The sequence below is a fragment of the Nyctibius grandis genome, chromosome 2 (assembly GCF_013368605.1).
Source record: "Nyctibius grandis isolate bNycGra1 chromosome 2, bNycGra1.pri, whole genome shotgun sequence".
In the NCBI taxonomy this organism is placed as follows: domain Eukaryota; kingdom Metazoa; phylum Chordata; class Aves; order Nyctibiiformes; family Nyctibiidae; genus Nyctibius; species Nyctibius grandis.
In genome coordinates, this window is record NC_090659.1 from 120,554,990 (window position 1) to 120,578,841 (window position 23,852).

At 46.5% G+C, this 23,852-nt stretch overlaps 3 protein-coding genes across 8 annotated transcripts; 1 reads left to right on the top strand and 2 right to left on the bottom strand.

Moving 5' to 3' along the window:
- Positions 1 to 11: 11 nt before the first annotated feature.
- On the top strand, positions 12 to 9,434 carry LOC137677666 (transmembrane protein 126A-like). Of its 3 annotated transcripts, none has more exons than XM_068425117.1 (6): positions 12 to 82; positions 488 to 684; positions 2,560 to 2,685; positions 7,054 to 7,247; positions 7,805 to 7,919; positions 9,174 to 9,434. In XM_068425117.1, exons 3-6 carry the CDS (start codon positions 2,570 to 2,572, stop codon positions 9,376 to 9,378), a joined length of 630 nt encoding a protein of 209 aa, XP_068281218.1. In that variant the 5' UTR covers positions 12 to 82; positions 488 to 684; positions 2,560 to 2,569; the 3' UTR covers positions 9,379 to 9,434. The 3 variants fall into 3 exon arrangements, with proteins under 3 accessions (XP_068281218.1, XP_068281217.1, XP_068281215.1); XM_068425116.1 differs by having other exon boundaries at positions 23 to 120; XM_068425114.1 differs by lacking the exon at positions 12 to 82 and adding an exon at positions 127 to 227.
- Positions 9,435 to 13,445: 4,011 nt separating this feature from the next.
- On the bottom strand, positions 13,446 to 17,526 carry CREBZF (CREB/ATF bZIP transcription factor). Of its 4 annotated transcripts, none has more exons than XM_068425112.1 (3): positions 16,557 to 17,526; positions 15,826 to 15,903; positions 13,446 to 14,476 (listed from the first exon to the last, which is right to left on the bottom strand). In XM_068425112.1, the coding sequence occupies exons 1-2, from the start codon at positions 17,480 to 17,482 to the stop codon at positions 15,855 to 15,857; spliced, it is 975 nt and encodes a 324-aa protein (XP_068281213.1). In that variant the 5' UTR covers positions 17,483 to 17,526; the 3' UTR covers positions 13,446 to 14,476; positions 15,826 to 15,854. The 4 variants fall into 4 exon arrangements, 3 of the variants coding, with proteins under 3 accessions (XP_068281213.1, XP_068281214.1, XP_068281212.1); XM_068425113.1 differs by having other exon boundaries at positions 13,446 to 15,267; XM_068425111.1 differs by having other exon boundaries at positions 13,446 to 15,903.
- Positions 17,527 to 20,183: 2,657 nt separating this feature from the next.
- On the bottom strand, positions 20,184 to 21,203 carry CCDC89 (coiled-coil domain containing 89). The gene is given in 1 exon segment (XM_068395338.1): positions 20,184 to 21,203. A coding segment is annotated over 1 exon segment (1,020 nt).
- Between the last annotated feature and the right edge of the window lie 2,649 nt (positions 21,204 to 23,852).

Consider the following 23,852-nt stretch of genomic DNA (forward strand, 5'->3'; position numbering starts at 1 on the left):
GGAACGCCCAATCAAAGGTGTCCTCTGAAGGCCTGGGTCATGTGAGCGGGCAAGATGGCGGCGCCCACGAGGGGGGCGTGAGGTGGGAGGAGCCATGTTGTAGGCGGTGGGAGCGCCTCGGTGAGGGCGGGAGCTGGGGCGGGAGGGCCGCAGGCCGGGCGGCGGCCGGCGGGCACCGATCAAGGTCGCGCAGGTCGGAGCGCGGCCCTGGCGGGAAGGCCGGGAGGGTGAGTGCGGTGCGGGGGCGGCGCCGAGGGGGTTAATGGCGGTCGGTGGCGGTCGCTAACGGCTTTCGGGGGGGGTTAAAGCTCGGGGGGGTGAGATGCAGCCTCATGGTGTGAGGACGTCTGCCCTGAACCGGGCCCCGGCGGCCTCGGGGACCTCCAGCTGCCTTACAGCGGCGTGCAAGGGGCCAGGGAGGGTCGGATGGACGTCACGGGTAATTACAGCTCCGTGACGTAATATCTGTGGTTGACGTAACGAACAGGTTTGGAGACCCTCCTCCTAGACGAGGCGGAAGCGAGAGGCTTTGAGGCTGGCCCAGACCCGCTGATCCCGGGTGAGGTCCTGCCTGCTTGTCCCTGCGCCCCGCGCTCCTGCAGCCCGCCAAGCCCCAGCCGAAGCAGGCGCAGCCGTATAGACCGGCTGTAGGACACCGGCTCCAAGTTACAAAACCAACTTAAGGTAAGTATGACTAGCAAAGTAAGTCTGGGAAACTTTCTTCTGGGGAAAAACACGTAGAAAAAGCATTTGAACCACTAAATACCAGGTTTAATCAGAAGGTGGTGTGGTGGGTTGACCTCAGGTGGCTGCCAGGTGCCCACCAAGCCGCTCTCTCACTCCCCTTCCATCAACAGGAGAGGGGGAGAAGATATGAAAAGCGCATGGGTTGAGATAGGGACAGAGAGGTCACTCACCAATTACCATTATGGACAAACCAGACTAGACTTTGGGGAAATTAATTTATTGCCAATTAAACAGAATAGGATAATGAGAAATCAGAACAAATCTAAAAACACCCTCCCCCCACCTCTCCTTTCTTCCCAGGCTCAAATTCACTCGTGATTTTCTCTGCCTCCTCCCTCCGAGCAGCACAGGGGAACGGGGAATGGGGGTTGTGGTCCGTTCATCACACGTGTCTGTTACTCCTTCCTCCTCACACTCTTTCCCTGCTCCAGCGTGGGTTCCCTCCCACAGGAGACAGCCTTCCACGGACTTCTCCAATGCGAGTCCTCCCCACGGGCTGCAGTTATTCACAAAGTGCTCCAGCGTGGGTCCCTTCAACGGGGTGCAGTCCTTCAGGAACAGACTGCTCCTGTGTGGGTCCTCTATGGGGTCACAACACCTGCCAGCAAACCTGCTCCAGTGTGGGCTCCTTTCTCCATGGGGCCAGAGGTCGTGCCAGGAGCCTGCTCCAGCATGGGCTTCTCACAGGGTCACAGCCTCCTTTGGGCACATCCGCCTCCTCTGGCGTGGGTCCTCCATGGGCTTCAGGTGGATATCTGCTCCACTGTGGACCTCCATGGGCTGCAGGGGGACAACTTGTGTCACCATGGTCTTCACCACGGGATGCAGAGGAATCTGGTGCCTGGAGCACCTCCTCCCCCTCCTTCTTCACTGACCTTGGTGTCTGCAGAGGTGTTTCTCTCACATATTCTCACTCCTTTCTCTGGCTGCTGTTGCACAGCAGATTTTTTTTCCCCCTTCTTAAATATGTTATCCCAGAGGCGCTACCACCATTGCTGATGGGCTTGGCCTTCACCAGCGGTGGTCCCGTCTTGGAGCCAGCTGGCATTGGCTCTGTTGGATATGGGGGAAGCTTCTAGCAGCTTCTCACAGAAGCCACCCTGTAGCCCTCCTGCTACCAAAACCTTGCCATGCAAACCCAATACAACTTACACCTTCTGACTTGATATATGTCTCCGACTAAGAGCACCAATTACAAAAAAGTCCTTAGTTGTGGAATAGGAAAGCAGAGTAGATATAGTAATGATTTCTTTAAATCTTCACACAAAGTATGGATTTATTTGTTTTTTTCTTATAGTTCTGTTTGGCAGTTAAGTCAATTTAAACCTGGAGTATTGCCAACAGCCATTGTCCAGTTAGTGTCCTCCCTTGTGCTGCAGGCATTAGGGATCGTTGTGGTAGAAGGTGATCCAGCTGGAAAAAACAAGCACGCTACGCATTGTTCCTCTGAGCAGTTTTCATCTGTGAGTTTCCTGATCCAAGCTGCTCTATGGCCCCAGGGTTGGAGGTGCTCAGGCAGGAGTATCTGGGGGGTGAGACTGTCCATTTTCATCACAGCGAGTACTTAAGTTGGCTTAGAGCAATTGTCAAAACACAGCTGCAACATCACTGAAGAAAGCAGTTTGGTAGGTTCATGTAATCATAAATATCTTCTGTAGCTGGATTGTGCCCTTTGCATCTGAAAACTCTGCCATGAAAAATAGGAAATGTGTTTGTGATTGCATACTGCCAAAAGAGTCTGAATGTTTATTTCATACGTACTGGGGCTGTGTAACTTTGATTACATTTGTTTGTTTGTTCCTTATGATCCAGGCCTTCCAAGATGACAGGAAGAGAGTTTCTTGAACTAGATTCTCCACAGCGAAGACTATATTTGGAAAGACTTCAGCGGATGGAAGTCATACAAAAGATGTTCAATGAGCTCCCTAAAGCAGATCAGTAAGTGCTGGTAAAATAAATGAAGACAAGTGGATCAAACGTTTCAAGTCTTTTGGAGGCTTTTCTTTTCCCTTACTCTTGTATTGCAAATCTTCTTTGCAATTACAAAAATATTTAATTATGAAGATGCTTATTATGTCCAGAACAGAAAATTTATTTTGTGTTTTTTAAATATGATTATTTCCCTGTTACCTCTGGTCCTGCTCAGCTGGTTTCTGGTGTGTGCTCCCCAATGTGTAAAGTTCTGGGATGGCTGATCAGCCCTGACTGGCTCTGAGCATTTGTACAGTCCGGTGCTAGAGCTATGTTGGGTGGGAGTGTTGATCTCCTGGAGGGTAGGAAGGCTCTGCAGAGGGGTCTCGACAGGTTGGATCCATGGGCTGAGGCCAACTGTATGAGACTCAACAAGGCCAAGTGTTGGGTCCTGCACTTGGGGCACAACAACCCCATGCACCAGTACAGGCTTGGGGAAGAGTGGCTGGAAAGCTGCCTGGTGGGAAAGGACCTGGGGGTGCTGGTCGATGGCTGTCTGAATATGAGCCAGCAGTGTGCCCAGGTGGCCAAGAAGGCCAACAGCATCTTGGCTTGTGTCAGCAATAGTGTGGCCAGCAGGACTAGGGAAGTGATTGTCCCCCTGTACTCAGCACTGGTGGGGCCGCACCTCGAATCCCGTGTTCAGTTTTGGGCCCCTCACTACAAGACAGACATTGAGGTGCTGAAACGAGTCCAGAGAAGGGCAACGAAGCTGGTGAAGGGTCTAGATCATAAGTTATATGAGGAGCGGCTGAGGGAACTGGGGGTGTTTAGCCTGGAGAAAAGGAGGCTGAGGGGAGACTTTATTGCTCTCTACAACTACCTGAAAGGAGGTTGTAGCGAGGTGGTTGTTAATCTCTTCTCCCAAGTAACAAACGATAGGATGAGAGGAAACAGACTCAAGTTGTGCCAGAGGAGGTTTAGATTGGATATCAGGAAAAATTTCCCCAGTGAAAGGGTTATCAAACATTGGAACAGGCTGCCCAGGGAAGTGGAGTCACCATCCCTGGAGGTATTTAAAAAATGAGTAGATGTGGTGCTTAGGGACATGGTTTAGGGGTGGACGTGGCAGTGCTGGGTTAATGGTTGGACTTGATGATCTTAAAGGTCCTTTCCAACCAAAACGATTCTATGATTCTAATAAATTTTCTAGGAAACAAATGTTGGAGAGCATAAGGCAGATACTCTTGTGATTCTGCAGGAGTCATCTTGTGTCCAGCAGGGCTGGCCTGGGGCCAGAGCTGAGTGAGCACCAACCTGCTAGTTTCTGCGTTTCATTCTGCACTGCTCCCTCTTTCAGGAAGGCGAGACTGAGGTATCCAGGTGGTGACAGGCGAGTCAGCCAGAGTCGTGCAGGCTCCCCAGCAGGTTTCTGTGCAGCACAAAACCAGCTAAATGCCTTCTGGGCCTCACAACCAACCTTTCTGTGTTTTGTAATACTGCATTTCACTGCAAAACCTTTCTGAGCCTGAGATGGATCTCTGAGGAGCCGTTTGCATGTGCGTATCATCTTGGATAAATTCTGTATAAATAAGAGTAATGGGAAGCTGCTTTTATTTTTTTAATAGGACTAAATTGCTGGCTAAACAAACTGCCAGTAGTAGCACAGGGCCTCCACGCACAGTGAGAAAGAGAAATGCCAAGGCTTTATCCCTCCCGTTACAGTCAGTGTGTAGGATCTGCTGTGCTCACATTCAACTTACCCCACTCCTCCTTCCCCAGAAGAGCTGGGGAGCTAAGGGGGAGGCAGGTACCTCAGGGGTGATGTGGTAACATCCTGATAGAAGCTGTGGTACTTGCGGACTGCTGGGCCTTGGGAAGAAATTGCTGCCAGGGGTGTGCACCTGTATTTGAAACTGCCCTGGCAGGACTTAAAGTTTGTGTATCCAGAGGGGAGGTTGCTAATGGCTGGAAGGGAAGGGGAAGCATGCTGCAGTCAGACTGAGAAAGTTCCTGTTCACCAGAGCTCTTGTTCTTAACACTAGGGAGCTAATATGTAAAACAAACAAACAAAACAAAACCAAACAAACAAAACCACAAACAAAAAACCCAACCCCCAACCCTTCCATCCTCCCTTCTTTCCTTTTGTGCAGTGTAGCAGTTCTGTACATCAGTAAGTCTGAGTAGATTCTGCTGCTCCTGGGTACGTTAATTTGCTCTATTTTGGATTCTTAAATACGCTGCTAAATTTTAATCTCGGTCCTCCACACTGATGTACATGCACGCACGCGTTTCACTGCCTGTGCTTGTGAAAGGACCAACAGAAAGAAATAACTGGTTTGCAGAAACTGTATTCTGTGAGTGACATCCAGTATTCGGAGAAGGGTGACTTCAAAAAGCAAATTTGTTTTTAAAAAAAAACACACAAAGAAACACTGCTCCTAAATAAGGGCAAGAGAGATATCTGACCAGTAAAGTTCTTTTGCTATATAGCATCAGAATTGAACTGTTAGTAGCTTATTTTCATGTTTGAAAATCTGGTATGTACCAAGAATTAAAGTATTTTCCTATTCAAAATGACAGTTGGTGTCGTTGATGTCAGGTGTTTTTAATGTTTGAGGTTTTGCAAGATTTGCACCTACATCTCTGAAGTCTTTTTTGTATGTTTTGTCAGTGCTTCATGTTACTTTAAGCATTAAAATATAGAAGAATTTTAAGTAGGAGTATTTTTAAAAATAATGTATTTTAATTGCTAAATGGTTTAAATATTACCACATTTGATAATTTTGCAAATAAATATGACATTTGGCCTAGCATAAATGTTGTGACTGGTTAAGCATTTTATTTTCTTTGGGGCTTTAGCGATAAATCCAAGTCGTGATGCATTTTAAAAATACACTTTTAACATAATATTGGCACAGCATCAGAACCGGAGTGCCTTGCAGTTTGTTGCTTTGCCTGGCAATCGTTGTCATTCTGGGAATTTTAGATTTGTGGAAACCTAAAGTAAAGAGTTGTTTCCACTAATCAACTGACTGTGCCAGGTATAATGCTCAAGATAACGCACAACTTTCTTCTGTGAGTCAAATGAAATAAATGAAAACTGCTCGTGAGGCTTGTAAAATTGTCCCGCTTTCCCATTCCCTCACTTGCGTTACCTGCTGTGATGGAATGTACTCCAAGGGGCACTGTTCGTCAAGATGCTAAATGCTGCCTGTCTGACCAAGTTTTGTTCGGCCTTCACCATATTGCAGATTGCAACAGGAGCAGCTGCTCTAAACCGTGTGTTAAAAATGTGGTAGATTATAGGATTATAGAATGAGTTTGGTTGGAAAGGACCTTTAAGAGCATCAAGTCACACTGTTAACCCAGCACTGACAAGTCCACTACTAAACCACGTCCCTCAGCACCACATCTACACGTCCTTTAAATACCTCCAGGGATGGTGACTCCACCACTTCCACTGGCAAGTGGTGGAGTCACCATGGCAGCCTGTTCCAGTGCTTGATAACCCTTTCCGTGAAGAAATTTTTCCTGATATCCAACGTAAACCTCCCCTGGCACAACTTGAGGCCGTTTCCTCTCGTCCTGTCATTTGTTACTTGAGAAAAGAGACTGACCCCCACCTCGCTACACCCTCCTTTCAGGTAGTTGCAGAGAGCAATAAGGTCTCCCCTCAGCCTCCTTTTCTCCAGACTAAACCACCCCAGTTCCCTAGTTACCCAGTCCTGGGATCTAGTCCCTCTGTTATCAAGGGAAAAACAGAAGCTTCAGTTCTGTAAACCAGTATGTAACCTTTAACTAGCGTAACCTCCTAGCAAGGTAGGACCTTAAACTCAGATGTTCTATGCACACAGGGAAGGCTTACAGCCCTCCAGCCTGCAGGATCACTACAGATGATCTGCCAGCAGCCTCTGAGATCATTATTGCAAGATCTCAGTTGCCGTAGTTGTCCCACCTGATCTGTTCTGTAAGGTCTTATGTTAAAACTAAATCGATACTTTTGGGTAAGCAGGCTAGAAACAAGGCTGATTACTGGAGCTAGCTGTGATTATTATTTTTTTTTAATTTATTTTGAGAAACTGTTCTCCTTAGAAACACGCTGATCAGGAGAGCAAATTTCATGATGTTTCCATTAGCCATAATAAAAAAAAAGTGTAGAAAAGGCTTCTGCCTTTCTCTCACTTCATTCTTGAGGTGTGTGTAAACTCAGGCATATAGCGAAGGATACTGTAGTGGTTGCTCTTGAAAGTAGTTCCTCTCCATTTTGCACCAGCGAGAGATTGACATCTTTTACCTCTTACTGTAGGATATTCAGAAGTGAATTGTAGCACTGAATAAACCAAACTTTTTTTACAGTTCTCAGTTGCTGAAGTGACTTTTCTTCTTTCGCAGGAACCTTTGTAATCATGGATCATTCTTCCTTGCAGCAAATTCAAGCATATGTGGCTTAGCAGCAAATAATTTCTTCAGGAACATCCTACACGTCAGAAGGGCTGCCCTGGTGTCTGCTTTGCCCATGGCTGTGGTTCCGTTTCTTTCAACAGCAGTGGTTTATGAAGTTTTTGTGCGTGAGCCTTTATTTTCAGGTAAAAACCTCATTATTCCTGGTTTTCAACAGGGCTTTGCTTTCTGTACACAATGTAACACTAGAGGAGCTTTTCCTCTCTGCAGAACAGTGGTCTTGAACTGTTGTGGTCTTGAAAAACCTTGGTTTGTAAAGCAGGCTTTGAAAAACAGACTATTTAATGCATTGGGCAGCAGAGAGTTCTTGAAGTTGAGTGGGGAGGGAGAACATACATGTATTTATACGTTTCTAAAAAAATTCTGTTACGCATCGCTGATTTTTAGCATTTTTCACTCTAAGTCATGTAAAAGTGACTGCAACAAAGCAGTTTGGTTCCCTCCATCTGTATGATTTCATTTGAAGGTCCACTTTAAAGCGATAAATTCTTCATGGGTTGGAATGGGAGAGATTTTTTTATTTTTTTTGCAAAAGGAAGAGTCCTTTCCAAATTTCTCGCATACCTGTACAGCTTGGCTGTTTCTGTCAAGTGCCTCTTTCCCTGTTGTTGCACGCAGCTTATAAATTCCTGTGATGGAGCTACGTGAATGTTGATGGTGAAACATTTTGTTTGTTGTGCAGGTGAGCTAAGCTGCAAGGTCTGCGCTGTGGTCAGAGGAGGATTGATAGGGGCTGTTGTGGGTGCGCTCTATCCTGTTTGCCTGGCTCTCCCCGTGAACGCAAGCCTTGCAGCCAGGTACGTCTTATTAACCTGCAATGAGCGAAATGTATTTGTTGGTCATATCTTCAGTTCTCAGTTTAAATTCTGTGGATTTTTAGTCTATGCACACCTATCTTGTAGGCTTTTAGTACATGGAAGGGGATTTAATGGAGGTCATCTAATTACAAGGCAAAGTTAGTAAGAGCTACACCAAGCCTCCAAAGTGAAACAAGATCTGCAAACTGATACACTGTAAAGAACTTGGACTTGGGTTTAGCTGGAACCTTACAAGGTACACATGAAGGCCAACAGCATCCTGGCTTGTATCAGAACTGGTGTGGCCAGCAGGACCAGGGCAGGGATCATCCCCCTGTACTTAGCACTGGTGAGGCCACACCTTGAATACTGTGTTCAGTTTTGGGCCCCTCACTACAAGAAAGACATTGAGGAGCTGGAGTGAGTCCAGAGAAGGGCAACAAAGCTGGTGAAGGGTCTGGAGAACAAGTGTGATGAGGAGCAGCTGAGGGAACTGGGGTTGTTTAGTCTGGAGAAAAGGAGGCTCATGGGAGACCTTACACTCTCTACAGCTACCTGAAAGGAGGGTGTAGTGAGGTGGGTATCATCGGTCTCTTCTCCCTGGTAACAAGTGACAGGACGAGAGGAAACGGCCTCAAGTTGTGCCAGGGGAGGTTTAGATTGGAGATCAGGAAAAATTTCTTCACCGAAAGGGTTATCAAGCATTGGAACAGGCTGCCCAGGGAAGTGATGGAGTCACTGTCCCTGGAGGGATTTAAAAGCTGTGTAGATGTGGTGCTGAGAGACATGGTTTAGTGGTGGGCTTGGTAGTGCTGGGTTAATGGTTGGACTTGATGACCTTAAAGGTCCTTTCCAACCAAAACTATTCTATGATTCTGTGATGTGCCTGGGTATGTGATATTGTGGCTGCCATCGTGCCAAGCGGTGAACATTGCTGCTTAGTGCTGTTGGCTGGACGGCCGAGAGACCTTAGTGATCCGGGGCAGTGCCCAGGAGCCACAGTCCCTGGCAGGTGTAGTTCTGCGGATTGGGTCAGAGCACCGTGAGGGGATGGCAAGACTTGGCAAGACAGCAGTAACGCGGTCAGGATGGTTTATAGCATTTATCCAGAGCGCTCAGTACCACCAGGTGAATTTAACTTAAGAAGGAGAGAATGAATCACTGCCTGAATATTTTTAATTACTTTAATGTTAAATCTTGATGCTTAAATTGGATGAAAAAAAGTAAGTTTCTACCCCTGTTTATGTTGTTTAGGTATTCTTCATCTCCCTTGCCAGGGAAAGAAAACCTATTACGCTTCTGGCTCACAGTTGCTCAGCCTGTCTTTAGAAAGATGAGTTTGGGTGTAATTATACAGGCTGTAACTGGATTATATCTTGCCACTAAACATCACGGAATATATGTCAAAATACTGCAGCGGATGAACACTAGCAGAGATCCTGAAGAGTTACAAGCATGAAGTGAAGCAACTTTTCAATTGCCTTGGATAAGTCACCATAATAAACAAAGAAAGAAGTTGTTGCTTGCTGTCTTTTTCAAAAGAAAAACAAAGTTAAGACTGCACTGGCATTCTTTTCAGTTCTGAACTTAAATGCAAGTTTTTCTTTATGTCCAGCTTAGCGGATACACCTGAATAACAGCTTTATAAGGACAGGTGGTGTTTTTGGAAATGGGGGAAAAAAGCATTTATATTGCCTGCTTAGTGGTTGGCCCTAAGGTGATGTTACATCCTTTAGAAGCTGTATAAATGAGTATTATTGAAAAAGGGTTTTTTTTCTTCATAATGCAAATCACAGTGATTTAAAAAAAAGCGGGAGTGGGGTAAAGGTAAGGTTTTTCTAGAGATTCCTCAAATCTGCGTGTTTTTCTCCTTGAACATTCCCCCATTCTTCTAGCACAGAATTTCTGTCACAAGATCACCCTGTTCACGCTGTTACAAGGGCTACTCTGCACCCTGTAGAGAACACTTATCACAATCAGGAGTGATACTCCTGTCAGACTTCCCAGCATATGTATCAAGTGACCAAAAAACGTCTAGTCAGAACAAACTTTGTCCTTGCAACCAGTTTGCCTTAAAATTACTCTTTTCCTGAAGCAAGAAACTGTGTTGAGAGGCCTCAAGTGGCTGGTGCTGTTACTGTTGTATCTTGGCTACCTCTAGTTCTAAGATCAGTGCTCCAGAGTCATTCGTTTATGTGTCAGGCTTGGTGACTGTATGTTCTAGAGCAGTATAAATTGCTAATTTTCCTACTGCGTGAGATACCTCTAGTGTGTTCTGCAGTTTGAGAACTAAATCAGGAATTGTTCTACAGAAGCAATCATCTCAATCTGATGTGTGGTCTTAACCATGCAGGACTAGGGCAGGGATCATCCCCCTGTACTCAGCACTGGTGAAGCCGCGCCTCGAATCCTGTGTGCAGTTTTGGGCCCCTCACGACAAGAAAGACATTGAGGTGCTGGAGCGAGTCCAAAGAAGGGCAACGAAGCTGGTGAAGGGTCTGGAGAACAAGTGTGATGAGGAGCAGCTGAGGGAACTGGGGGTGTTTAGTCTGGAGAAAAGGAGGCTGAGGGGAGACCTTATCGCTCTCTACAAGTACCTGAAAGGAGATTGTGAGGCAGGTGATGGTCTCTTCTCCCAGGTAGCAAGCGATAGGATGAGAGGAAACAGCCTCAGGTTGCACCAGGGGAGGTTTAGATTGGATATCAGGAAAAATGTCTTCACCGAAAGGGTTGTCAAGCAGTGGGGAACAGGCTGCCCAGGGAAGTGGTGGAGTCACCATCCCTGGAGGGATTTAAAAGCCGTGTAGATGTGGTGCTTAAGGACGTGGTTTAGTGATGGGCTTGGCAGTGCTGGGTTAACAGTTGGACTTGATGGTCTTAAAGGTCTTTTCCAACCAAACCCATTCTATGATTCTATGAACCATAAAATCCATACAATTACTGGTCAGCAACCATCTACAAGTCAACAGAATTCTAGTGTCCCCAGAGATGCACATGGAAATATTTATTAATGAGAATTAAGAATTCAGTGTTGAGACCTTTAATTGAATTGGTTTAAAAATTTATGCTCTGGCACTGCTGAAAAACATATGAAAGACGTTGTATCGTGTCTATCTACTTTTTCCTAACAAACAGATTTGTTGTTACAGCAGGAAAACCATGCACTCTCTTTCTCTCTAACCAGGAGTAGTGGCCTGATTTGTACAGGGAAGCAGCAAAGACAGACCACGTAACAGTTGTTATGTAAAGTTAGTTTCATTTTCCTTAATTCAAAGTATTGCTGTATCATGTGGTGGTCTGATACTGGCCTGCATCTAAATGGCCATCTTGGCCTTACCTTCATCACCCCCACTGCAGAGATCCACATGGAGCGAGTATCTTACAAGACAATGAATTATGGTATGTCCAGAAGTCATCAGACTTTACCCAACAGAACCACTTACCTGTGGTAATGAAAACATAACATAAAGCTATTACTTTGCAATAGTATCTTTAAGAATGCAAATTAATGGCTCGGTGATTATTGCGAGTGTTTAACAAGATATAAATAAGATATTGTAAACATCCTAGTGCTTTTTAAAGTGTGAGGTTCAAAACCATCTTCCATTCCATGTACTATTTTCATTTTCTTATCAATTCAAGTGATAATTATTCTCAGAGTAATCAAAATGCACGCTCTGATATTTAATGAGCTGACTTGCACAAACCACATTTTGCAGAATTACAGAATCAATCAGGTTGGAAGAGACCTCAGGGATCATCGAGTCCAACCGTTGCCCTGACACCACCCTGTCAACTAGACCATGGCACTAAGTGCCATGTCCAGTCTTTTCTTAAACCCCTCCAGAGATGGTGACTCCACCACCTCCCTGGGCAGCCCATTCCAATGTCTAAAATGACTTTTTTAGATATGAATTTCTTTCTTAGGGTGACAGGTGAAGACTGTGTATAACAAGAAAAAAAACTCATTCCTCAATGCTTTTACTAAGTTGCGAAGACCAATATTTGTTTCCAGCACAGCTAATGAACACACAAATTGCAAATATGTATTTTAAGTGTTCAGCATTGGTCATTCTCCCAATCTGCTTATCCCACTTAAACTGGGTGAAAAACTGTAGAATCAGCTACTGTCAATGTACAGTTTTACACAGGGTGTTCTTCAAACACAGAGCCCATTTGAACAACCCCCATACCTATATATCCCTGAGACATTTACGGCCCAACTAATACCAAATCCAACCCTACAAACAGAGTATTGTTGGTTCTAGCAGAAAACCTCTTTAACTACAAGCTCTACAGAACGTAAGTTTCTAAAAATCAGTAAATTTACAAAAGGCCTTTGTGTTTTGCTAAAGATCTCTGTGTTTCACAGGGAAAACTGATTATGGTTTTGACAAATGGCCTGAGAAACCTGATAATCTGCAAGTACCAAGAGATGCCCAGTGCTGGAATATGGTTCCCTACGTTTACTTTGGTACCATCTCTCCAGGCAGCTAGAGACTGCAGAAACACCCATTTGTTCTTTCCTCTCAGATGCTGCTAAGCTCTTCAGAGGAGAGAAGTTAATTCAGAATGTTATGAAGGGTCACAGCACAGGAATCAAACTGTAAAGGACTAACAGAGAACTGAGCGTGAAATTGTTTCTTATTTAAATGCTTCAAGCAGCTGCGGCGTGGAGACATAGAGGAAAGTGAAGGTAGCAGAACAGTTTAACACCGATGGCGCTCAGTTCTGTGGTATGTACAGTTTAATGAACAAAAATTTTAACACTGAACAGGGTATTTTCTACAACTGGAGGCCAAAAAGGCAGAGCATGCCAGTATGCTGTTAAATTTTTAAGCTAATTTTTTTTGGTGAAATGTTCCTTTTTATCAAGCTGCAGACTACTTTCACTAGAATGCCTGGATGCTAGAAAGCCAGCACGCTATTTTAAACTGCTCTCTACAAATAAAGCATTTAAGATTAAAAGAAATCAAAGACTACAGTATATTGGCTCACTCTGGACCTTTTAAAATTGTTCCGTCCTTTCAGCACCCTCAAAACTTTTGTTACACTCACTCCAGTATTTAGCGTGGAAATAACAATCTGATGAAAGCATATTAACCAGTCATCAAACTTCAGAACCTCAAAACGGCACAGAAAGGAGGAAGATGTCAATAGACCACAGAGCATTTATGTAAGTATTCTACTCCTCCATGGTTTATTGATCAAACATATCCACATTAATAAAATATTAAGAAAGAAAAACAACTGTAAAATACAAGGAGTGGTGATTCTCAGCATCTTTGGTTCAGGGAATAATGCCTTCGTTTGGTCCTCAGCACAACCTTAACTTGGAAGACAGATGAGTAAGAACATTTCTCCTGCATACCCTGATCCATTTTATCTCATTTTCCAAGAGATGACCCACATAGCAGCAACAGCATTTTCCGCTTTCTGTTTTCCCATTTTGTGTCATGAACCACTCAATTAAAGCAAGGCATTAACGAGAAGAAAAAGATGAAAAAAAGATTTGAGCCCATAAACTGAAAGATCAACAAGTCTGATTTTATTTTGATATTGTATTCTTATCTGGATGGCACATAATTACAAAGAAACATTTACAATATATTTTCAAGTATTAAGTTATGTCATTTCAAGGCTTCCACTTCAAAAAGCTACATTAATAATACACCATACAGATAGTACAGTCGGTTTAGAATTTCAAATAATTTCCTCCCCTCTATTTGGTTTAAATATGATTCAGTAGGCACTAGAAATGCCTGCAGCCACTTAACTTTCTTGGGACTTGACCTTGTTCTTGTACCGGTATACATCATTTTGCATGTCAGCAAATCAGCTACTCTCAGACACAGCTCACAGGTAGTTTTATGACTAGAGCGATGTGCAGGTTCACAACAGAGAGCAGAACTACGTCCCTGACCTCTGCCGTTTAGCAGTGATGCAAAAAGAAAGAATGCATATTTAAGTTAACTTAAAAAACACTTCTGCACTGATGTAACTGTAAAAATGCCATTGCAACATCCCATACTTGCTACATTAGTGTTTCTCTTTTCACTGAGCACGTTAAACTTCAAAATAAAGCACGTGCATGAAGTCTGAGCCTAGGTTGAATCTAACTCAATTATTTCCATTTTGCGTATCAGTCAGTACGGGTCTCGATGGTGAACTCCGATTCCTGGGGCACTGCTATAACCCATCAATTACAGCAGGGTTACACAATTTAAGACTGAAACTTTGAGCAGTCCTGTTGATGCCACCACTGAGGTGTAAGGTGACACATATCCCACTAAGTCTCTTTTGTGCTGGCAATATACCCTGAACAGATGGAATTCTGCATACAGTGGAGTAAAACCTGTTTGATAGGATATTGTCTTTCAAAAAAACATCTTGGATGACAGTAAATGATCCCAGCATTCAACCTTTTTTTTTTTAAACCAAAGAGCAAAAGCCCTGTTACCTCTTTATTCTCAATTCTTATACTACCTTTTAAAATAAAGCAGGAAATGTGGCCAGCAGCTGGTCCCGTCTCTTCTGCCCCAACACAGCTGAATCCACTTTAGCATAAAGAAAAACAAGGATGCTAAATACACATATACTTTATCACACAGTGATGTTTCACAAAGAATCATCAAACTCCTCATATACTGATGAACATATGATAGGGTCTAACACCAATAAAGCAAATGACTAGGAAAAAATGCTTTCACCTTCTACTGAGCCTTAAACACAAAATTTAAGGCTTTAAGAAACAAGACTTCAGAAACACTAAATAGAATTTTTTTTTTTTAAGTTAATAAATGAAAACTGTTTTAGGAAAGTCTATTCTTTGTGAAACCTCACTTTACATATTATCATTTTCACAATCCTTCTTCCCCCAACTGACATACATATAAGCAACCTAAACATCATAATACAACTGAAAAAAGAACCCACTCATCTTTTGTGATAGGGAGAAACACTGACTAGTACAAGAAAACACACGCTACTGTTTGTCAAACTATTTTTCCTCCTATCTCAGTTAATTATGGAGCATTTTTCAAATCATTAGCCTCAAGATACATATTTGCTCATCTCCAAACTGTGCTTAATTATATAAAGTTAGAGATTTCTGGATACTGTAAGAGGCTAAGAACTCTACAGTAAAATTAAGCACATGCATATACATGCAATATCTTTAAAATTTAAAGCTATTTTGAAGTAACGTAGGAATTTCAGTGTGCATGGGCACAGAGATTTACTTATGGGAAGCTAAAGTAATGAGTTACTTCGATGCACTGCATTCTCCAAACCGCAATTCTTGTTAGAGGTCCATGCAAAACAGTGACTCCTCTGCATTAGGGTTCCCCTGTACAGATATAACCAGTGTTCAGGTTCTGTTTAATCGGGCAAAACTTTGCATCATGAATTAGAGCAAGCCAGAAAAGGGCTTTTTAAAGGTACCGTGCATCCCTAACACTAGACAGTATTGTAAACCAACAGTTCACAAATTCTATTTTTTTCCCATTTAAAAAGCAATTTACTTACACTTTTGGGACAGTCTCCTGTGATAGAAGGCTGTAAATGTCACATCCCCCTTATTAGCATGTTTTCCATTTTCAGCTCATCAGATAGTTTAATAGAAAATTCCTATTTCAAATGGCATAAGCCATTTTTTAATTCAAAATGTAGCTCATGTATTGGCTACTATGTGCATATTAATTTAAAAAGTGAAAACAGGAAAACAGCTAATTAGAAGGACGTGACTGTTAATTTTCACTATTAATTATGATCCAGAGCTAGAAACATTTTAGGCAGAGTAGGCCAAGGACCAGAGAAACCATTTCCTGAACCAGTCATTACAAGAGACTGGCATAAGCAAAGCAAACTGTCTGATACCGCATTATGGGAATATATTGATCCTTACCAGGTTGCGAGGTGGAAAACGACTGTTCTTTAACCCCTACACAACGGAGCCTGGCAGGGCAAGCACCTAAAAGAGAAACTGTCAGAGAGGTTTTAATAGTAATGTATAACTGAGATGCAGTACAATTTTATATGCATGCTTTCTTTTGCCGATCATTACTATTTTCTTAAGTCTGTCCAGTGACGATGTCTTAATGAAGTTTTTGGTTTGGTTTTCTAAGCAAGCATTTTCGGCTCCTCAGGATAAGCAGGCTAGACATTATCTGACTCAAGACCGGGTAGTCAGTGTTATCTTTACTGGCAACTGCGAAGCGGAACCGAGCACACCTTCATGCGTCAGATCTTTTCACCCAAGTGCTGCAAACGGGCTCTGGCGGCACCTCTGCGTGTATACGCGCGTGTCAGTTTGCACGATAATTATCGCACTGCTGTACACAGCTTTGCACGACTCTTACGCCAAACAGGCTCAGACCACTACCGTCCACACGCCAGATTTACGTGACCTTTAACCAAGGCCACCATCTGGCTCCCAATGTGCTGTTCAACAGATTTTTTTTTCTCACCCTGGACACTTAAGCGCCAGGTTCCCCTCCTCTGCATCTCCCCCAATACCACCCCATCACCACTGTATTTATTCTTTTCCTCCGCACCATCGCCTGCTTCCTCCGCCACGACGCAAGGCCCCTAAGGGTGAGAACCCCACGAGTACTTGCAGCAGGTACTTGACCCTACATTTTGAAGGAGGCCGCTGCCCGCCGAGCACAGATGGAGCAGAACTCCACCGACACCTGATCCCGGTCCACGTGGAGGCAGATCCCGCCGGGGGCCGCCCACTCCTCCTCAGTCTCCGTCACCACCGCCGCCTCCTCCAGGCTGGAAGGCCGGGAGCTGGGCAGGGCGTAGTCGTGGTCGCTGCTCTCGCCGGCAGGCTGGGGGTGCAGGTGATGGCGGCGGGGGCTGCCCGTGTCCCTGAAGAGGCTGGTGCTGAGCTGCAGCCCGCCGGCGCGGATCCCGGCTAAGCGGCTCAGGAGCTGTCCCAGAGCGCTCTGGTTCGCCAGCACGGCCCGCAGGTAGCTGCTCTCCCGCTCCAGCTCTCGCAGGCGTCGGCTCAGGCCGCGGTTGCGGTCCCGCAGCTGCCGGTTCTCAGCAGCCAGGCCCTGGAGGCGGCTCTCCAGCCCCAGCACGTACTGCTTCTTCTTCAGCCGGTTCAGCCGCGCCGCCGCCGCCGCCTTCAGCCGGCTCCCAGCCCCGCCGTTCCTCCGCCCGGGCGCCGCCGGCCTCTGGCCCTGGCCCGGCGCGGGAAGCGGCTCCGGTTCCCCACAGAAGCAACCGCTCAGCTCCGCGTCCAGGTCCCAGTCCGGCCGGGCCGCCTCCAGCAGGTCTCCCAGCTCCAGCCCCGGGAACCAGTCCTCTTGCTCCCACACCTCCAGCGGGCCACCGGGCGCCTCCGCTTCCTTCTCCTGCCGCCGCGGCTCCAAGGCGCCCGCCTCCCGCCGCGGCGGCTGCTGTTGTTTGGGCCTCGCGGGGCCCGGATCCCCTTCCCCGCCGCCATCCCGCCCTCTCGGGGCCTGCCCCGCGCCGGCGAGCGGCCAGACGGCGCCCGAGGGGCTCGCTCCGCCGGAGGAGGCCGCCAGCAGCTGGGTGAGGCTGTGGCGCATGGCGGCGGCGGGCGGGGGGGCCCGGCGGGACGGGACGGAGCGTGAGGAGCCCGGCGCGAGGCTGCGGCCCGGCGCTCCCGCCGCGGTGCCTGTCGGGAAGCGGCGCCCTCAGCGTGGGGGGGGGCGGGGGAGAAGGGGCGCCTCGCGACTGCGCCCGCGCGCGGGAAAGCGGCGGCGGGGGGGGGCGTATGTGTCTGTGTGAGAGGGGGGAGTGAGTGCGTGAGGGAGGGGGGGGGTGTGAGGGAGGGGATGTGTGTGGGGAGGGGGGGTGTGAGGGGAGTGTGAGTGTGAGGGGAGTGTGAGGGGTGTGTGTATGAGGCAGGTGTGTGAGGGGAGGTGTGGCTGCGAGGGGGAGAGGGTGTGAAGGAGTCTGGGGGGGTGTGAGGGAGGGGTGGGGGTGTGTGTAAGGGGGGTCTCTCACCCCCACACACAGCCAAGGGGAGGGAAGGGGGATGTCCCCGAGGGGCGGTGGTGTTTGGGGACTTTCCCTACCAGAGCACAGCAGGGGCTGGGCTGGAGGCGTGGGGGGCTGTTCTGTCTCTTTTTCTCAGGAAAAATTTCTTCACGGAAAGTGTTGTCAGGCATTGGAACAGGCTGCCCAGGGGAGTGGTGGAGTCACCATCCCTGGAGGTATTTACAAGACAAGTAGATGTGGTGCTGAGGGATGTGGTTTAGTGGTGGACTTTTACTGTTAGGCTAATGGTTGGACTCAATGATCTTAAAGGCCCTTTCCAACCAAAACCATTCTATGATTCGATGTCACACAGTGAGTGTGTGACATAGATCTAGCCCAGATTTAGACTGTTTAGGTACCTGTTTTTAGGCTCTTGTGCAGTCACCGGAGGCAAACAGGCACTGCTCGCTGCATTTTGACTCATCCGAACAGCTGACTCAAGTCCTGCTCTGTTCCTTCCTCTCAGACCATGGGCCTAGTTTGGAGCCTGGGTCAGTTGGCATTTACACTGCAGATGCCTGTGTTTAGAGTAATTAAATGTGCATGTGGGGTGGACATGGCAGGGAGAAAAAGGTTGTCATAGGGACAAACTTTTCAGTACGGCCTGTTGTGATAGGACAAGGGGCAAAACTAAAAGAAGGGGATTCAGACTAGATATAAGGAAGAAATTTTTTACACTGAGGGTAGTGAAACACTGGAACAGGTTGCTCAGAGAGGTGGTAGATGCCCCATCCCTGGAAAAATTCAAGGCCAGGTTGGACGGGGCTCTGAGCAACCTCATCTCGTTGCAGACCTCCCTGCTTACTGCAGGGGTGTTGGACTAGATGACCTTTAAAGGTCCCTTCCAACTCAAACCATTTTATGATAAGTAGGAGGATGTGGCCCATAAAACTGGTGTGGAATGACTCTTATAGGAGCTAGGATTAAAAAAAAAGGCTGTAGTTTATCACTCAGCAGGTAGCGGAGCAGTACTTCTCACCTGGCTTTGTGTGGGTTCAAGGAGAGTGCAGAGAAGTTCAGAAGACAAGTCTGTTGATAGCTACTACTTAGAAGCCACATCTGGTTCAGTAGGTCCTTGAGATGAACTGGTTGCAAGCTGGAAGATCTTCTGGCCATTTCTGTACACTTCTGAACACGTGGCTCAACAGATACCAAGTTTGACACGGTGCTGCTGCTTTGTAGATGCTCAGGACCAAGAGCTACCTGAACAACTAGCTAAAACGTTGAGTTACGCCATGATACACACGCACGGGAAAGAACTTGGAGAGCTCTCGAGGCAGGTGCCCATGGCCCAGGTGAAGGATGCCATTTGGCCCATCATGAGAGAGTTAAAGAGGAGCAGCAGAAACTCAGCAGCCAAAACCTTCCTCCTTGTCTGGGAGAGAGGCAAGAGTGGGATGCCTCTGTATCCCACAGTGCTGACAGAAAGGGAAGGATTTTTGTAAAAAATTGCCAGACATATGCACAAAATGGAAAAGTGTACCTGCTATTTTCTTTGCAGAAAACACCTAAAACCAGAAAACACTTAAACTGGCAGAACATCTAGAACCTCAACCTGTTTCAAAGACTATTGAAATCACCTGACAATTTATTTTGAGCTGAACAGGGATATAAATAACGCTATGACATTAAGTAAGACTAAAACAACTGCAGAAACCTGTAACACTAATAGACAGCTATACACAATAATTTGCTTGAGCATCAGGTATTGTGTGATGTTACTGTTCTGACCTGTTAAGTTCTTGAATCATGACTTCATGACGTAGACATTGCAAGGTGGGGTTTCTTTCTTGGAGCCTCAGTGTTACCTCATACATGCCCAGCCTCCGTTGAAATTCAAGGGAGAATCAAACGCAAAAGGCTAAGGGTTGGAGCTGTGGTCCATCTTGGAAAATAATGTGCATTTAACTGTAAAAAATGAAAATCTGTGCTACAGCAGAGGTTAGGACCAAATACATTCATATTTTGCATTTTCCACCCTCATCTTTCATGTCACAGGTTTGACTTGTTCAACCATCTCCGTTCAGATTTAACAGTGCAGAGCTCTTACTTACATAGAAGTGTAACGACAAAAAAAAAAAAGGCTACAGAACAGTCCTTTTAGGAGGATTTAAACTGGTAAGTACATGACAGAGAAATCAGAAGATGGTCTCTGTCAGAAGATGGTCTCAAGGAAAGGAAAGAAATGCAGTGGATGTGTTACAGTAGAGGCACCTGCCAAGGTGAGCACAGAGGAGAAAGCTGCAGTTACACAATAAAATGACAGAGTTTGACATTCAGCGCTTTCTCTTTACTCAGTAAATCCGTACTGTGCTTTCTGTAAGCATCAAACTGCAGCGAGAGTTCGTTGTGTGCCTGCTTGCTGCTTTCCAGCTGTCATTGGAGCTCTTGGACCTTCAGATCATTGTCTGCTGCTGCTGCCTCTTTCACAAGGTGCTTTCCTGCTCTCTGCCCGGCTTTTTCTGCAATCTCCAGCTTCTTCCCCAACTGCTGGATTTCCTGTTGCTTATCTTGCAGAGCTTTGCCCCTCTCCATGGCCAGGTTCAGTAGTTGCTCTTTCTCCTCCTTTGCCCTCTCCAGATGACTTTTTGCACACTCAACCTGTGCAACAGTTTGTTGGTGCTTCTCCTGTAGGTGTTGCAGCTGGTTTTTCAATTAATCGACTTCCCGGGCATAGGCACTTGCCTGCTGGCTCTGAGTTTCTAGCAGCTCCTTTTCTCACTCCTGGGCTCTGCGACTCTCCTGTAAGGAGTCTAACTGCTGCAAGAGCCTTCTGGCCTGGGCAGCGAGCTGGAGCACTTCAGCTTCCTTCTCCCTCACAGTCTGGCTGAAGAGCATCTCATTCTCCTGCTGCAGGTGCTTATTCTCCTCCCACAGCTGCATATGCCGTTCCCTGTGTTCGTCCTTGAACTGGATCATTTTTTCATGGTTGTTGGCCAGATCCATGAAGCGCTCCTCCAAACGCTGAATCCGTTGGGTCTGGGTTTTCATTTTCGCAGCGTCTTCTGCCCTCAGTTTCTCCAGCTCCACATTGAGTTGCTCCAGGCCTCTGCAGCGTTTGCGTGCATCGTCTGCTTTTTTCTTCAGTGTACAGATAAGGTCATGCTGCTGTTCCAGGCGTGAATGTAGCAGAGCCTTCTCACTCTTCTCCCCTTCGGGGCCCTCACAGAGCTCCTCCAGGCCTTTTCTCAGATCTTCCATGTCTTTGCCCATCTCTGGATCACTTGCGGGGTTGGCCATCCCTGCCTCTCTCTCATCCTGAGCCATACAGCCCCTCTCTCACACAAAGATGAGACAAAATTTTATAGTGACCGCTTCTCTTGGTGACATTCAGCATATTTAAATGGTTGGGTGGCCAACACCACTGCGATAAGCTGGTGGAGTTCCTCTGGAAGTCCAGAGAATGCAGAAGCAAAGAATGTAGGCTTAGTATTTACGCAAGACTATTCATTCGCTCATTACTAGGTTTGCTAATTATTCCTTCTCAAAGCGCTGTTGTTGTAGCTACAAGAAGTACTGTTATATTTAGGTGAATAGCTTGTAAGCGATAAAGCTGTAAATAATTCCTTAAGCAATCCTTTTCCTCCACCTTTGTTTTCTCCTACAGATCTGGTATTATGAATGCAAGTAAAACATGGAGGGTTACAGCAAACTTCTAACTGATTTATAAGTTTTTATAATAGTCATAGAATCACAGAATGGTTTGGGTTGGAAGGGACCTCAAAGATCATCTAGTTCCAACTCCCCTGCCACTGTCAGGGACACCTTCCACTAGACCAGGTTGCTCAAATCCTCATCCAATCTGGCCTTGAACACTGCCAGGGAGGGGGCATCCACAGCTTCTCTGGGCAACCTGGGCCAGTGTCTCACCACTCTCACAGTAAAGAATTTCTTCCTAATATCTAATCTAAATCTCCCCTCTTTCAGTTTAAAAACGTTCCCCCTCGTCCTATCACTCCATGCCCTTGTACAAAGTCCCTCTCCCACTTTCCTGTAGCCCCTTCAGGTACTGGAAGGCTGCTAGAAGGTCTCCCCAGAGCCTTCTGTTCTCCAGGCTGAACAGCCCCAACTCTCTCAGCCTGTCTTCATAGGAGAGCTGCTCCAGGCCTCTGATCATCTTCGTGGCCTCCTCTGCACTCTTTCCAACAGCTCCATGTCCTTCTTCTGTTGGGGGCCCCAGAGCTGGACACAGCACCGCAGGTGAGGTCTCATGAGAGCAGAGTAGAGGGGCAGAATCACCTCCCTCGACCTGCTGGCCACGCTTTTGATGCAGCCCAGGATACTGTTGGCCTTCTGGGCTGCAAGCGCACACTGCCGGCTCATGTTGAGCTTCTCGTCAACCGTCACCCCCAAGTCCTTCTCCTCAGGGCTGCTCTCAATCCATTCTCTGCCCAGCCTGTATTTGTGCTTGGGATTGCCCCGACCCACGTGCAGGACCTTGCACTTGGCCTTGTTGAACTTCATGCGGTTCGCACAGGCCCAGCTCTCAAGCCTGTCAAGGTCCCTCTGGATGGCATCCCTTCCCTCCAGCATGTCGACCACACCACCCAGCTTGGTGTCGTTGGCAAACGTGCTGAGGGTGCACTCAATTCCGCTGTCCATGTCACCAACAAAGATGTTAAACAGGACTGGTCCCAATACCGACCCCTGAGGAACGCCACTCATCACTGGTGTCCACTTGGACATCAAGCCGTTGACCGTAACTCTTTGAGTGTGACCATCCAGCTAATTCTTTATCCAATAGTCTATTGCTGATGAAAAATAACTGAATAGCCTTATCCCATGCTTAGAGATTTATGAACAAAATGAAAGATTATACAATGCTAATAATTACTGAATACCCTGTGATACAAAGACGTGGTGCCTGGAGAAATGGTTCATCATTTGAGTTTTGACACTGATTTGCTGCATTATTTTAGGCGTGTAATTTAATTTAGAAGTCTGGTTCCTCATGTAAAAATAAGGGAAATATTTGTATTACATTGGCACCAAAATCATGATTTGTGCCTAATCATGCATGCTAGCCAGGTGTACGAAAAGTTAGCCTAAAATCGATCTATGAGTTTTTCATTCTGATGCAGACCTAGAACTACACAGCCCATGAAACCGCATGCTGATAACCAGCAGCTTTTGTGCATTCCTGGGCTTTGACTGGAAGTGAAGCTAGGATATGGGAAGGAGCCAGCTTAAAGGAAGGACAAAAAATAACGTGCAGCCAAAATGAGTTCAAGCCTGTGAAGCACGGACAGTTTCAGAGCTGCGTAGTGGTGACTGTTGGCAGGGACACTACTGGTGTCTCCGCCGCCCTGCCGATCCTGCCAAAACATTTGGAAATAACGGAGGAAATGGGGAAGGACGGAAAGGTTGAGGCCATCCAGTGGGAACACAACACAGAGCAGGGTTTAAGAGAAGAAAAATGTTTTCTTACCAGGTGTTTTCTTACCAGGTGTTTTCTTTCCCCTGCCTGTTTGTTGCCACTCCTGCTGTGGGGCTTCTGTCTCTGTGGAGATAAGAGGCTGAATCCAGTCACCCCAGAGCTCATGCCTTCATCTGGGCTGCTTGGAACTGGGCCAGCTCCACAGGAGTGGCTGAAAGAGCTTAGAGTGTTTCTTAGCAAACAAACACCTCTGACGCTCTCAAAAGCACCCGGATTCGGTAAAGGGAAGAGGATTTCTACAAGTCTGAGGAACTCCCCTCTCTTGGCTTGCGCCCTGCGTGTGCTGGAGGAGATCACGAGGGCAGGCTCTGACCTTCTCAGAACATGCTGAGGGTCCACAGTGAGTAAAGACACAGCCCCTACCCTAAACAACTTGCAACTTTATTCAGCAGTTAATGGGAAATCTGGCAGATGATAGGATCGGGAAGGGAAAAAAAGTGCAGCTGGAAGGAAAAAGTCAGGTGCGGGTTTTGCTGACT

Bases quoted from the DNA above. Each gene is read 5' to 3' on its own strand.
- LOC137677666 (XM_068425117.1), top strand. From the start codon at position 2,570: ATGACAGGAAGAGAGTTTCTTGAACTAGATTCTCCACAGCGAAGACTA. The intron at 2,686-7,053 runs GTAAGTGCTGGT...CTTCTTTCGCAG, and splicing joins GAGCTCCCTAAAGCAGATCA to GAACCTTTGTAATCATGGAT. The intron at 7,248-7,804 runs GTAAAAACCTCA...TTTGTTGTGCAG, and splicing joins GCGTGAGCCTTTATTTTCAG to GTGAGCTAAGCTGCAAGGTC.
- CREBZF (XM_068425112.1), bottom strand. From the start codon at position 17,482: ATGCGCCACAGCCTCACCCAGCTGCTGGCGGCCTCCTCCGGCGGAGCG. The intron at 15,904-16,556 runs GTAGGGTCAAGT...CCTCTCTGACAG, and splicing joins GCAGCGGCCTCCTTCAAAAT to TTTCTCTTTTAGGTGCTTGC.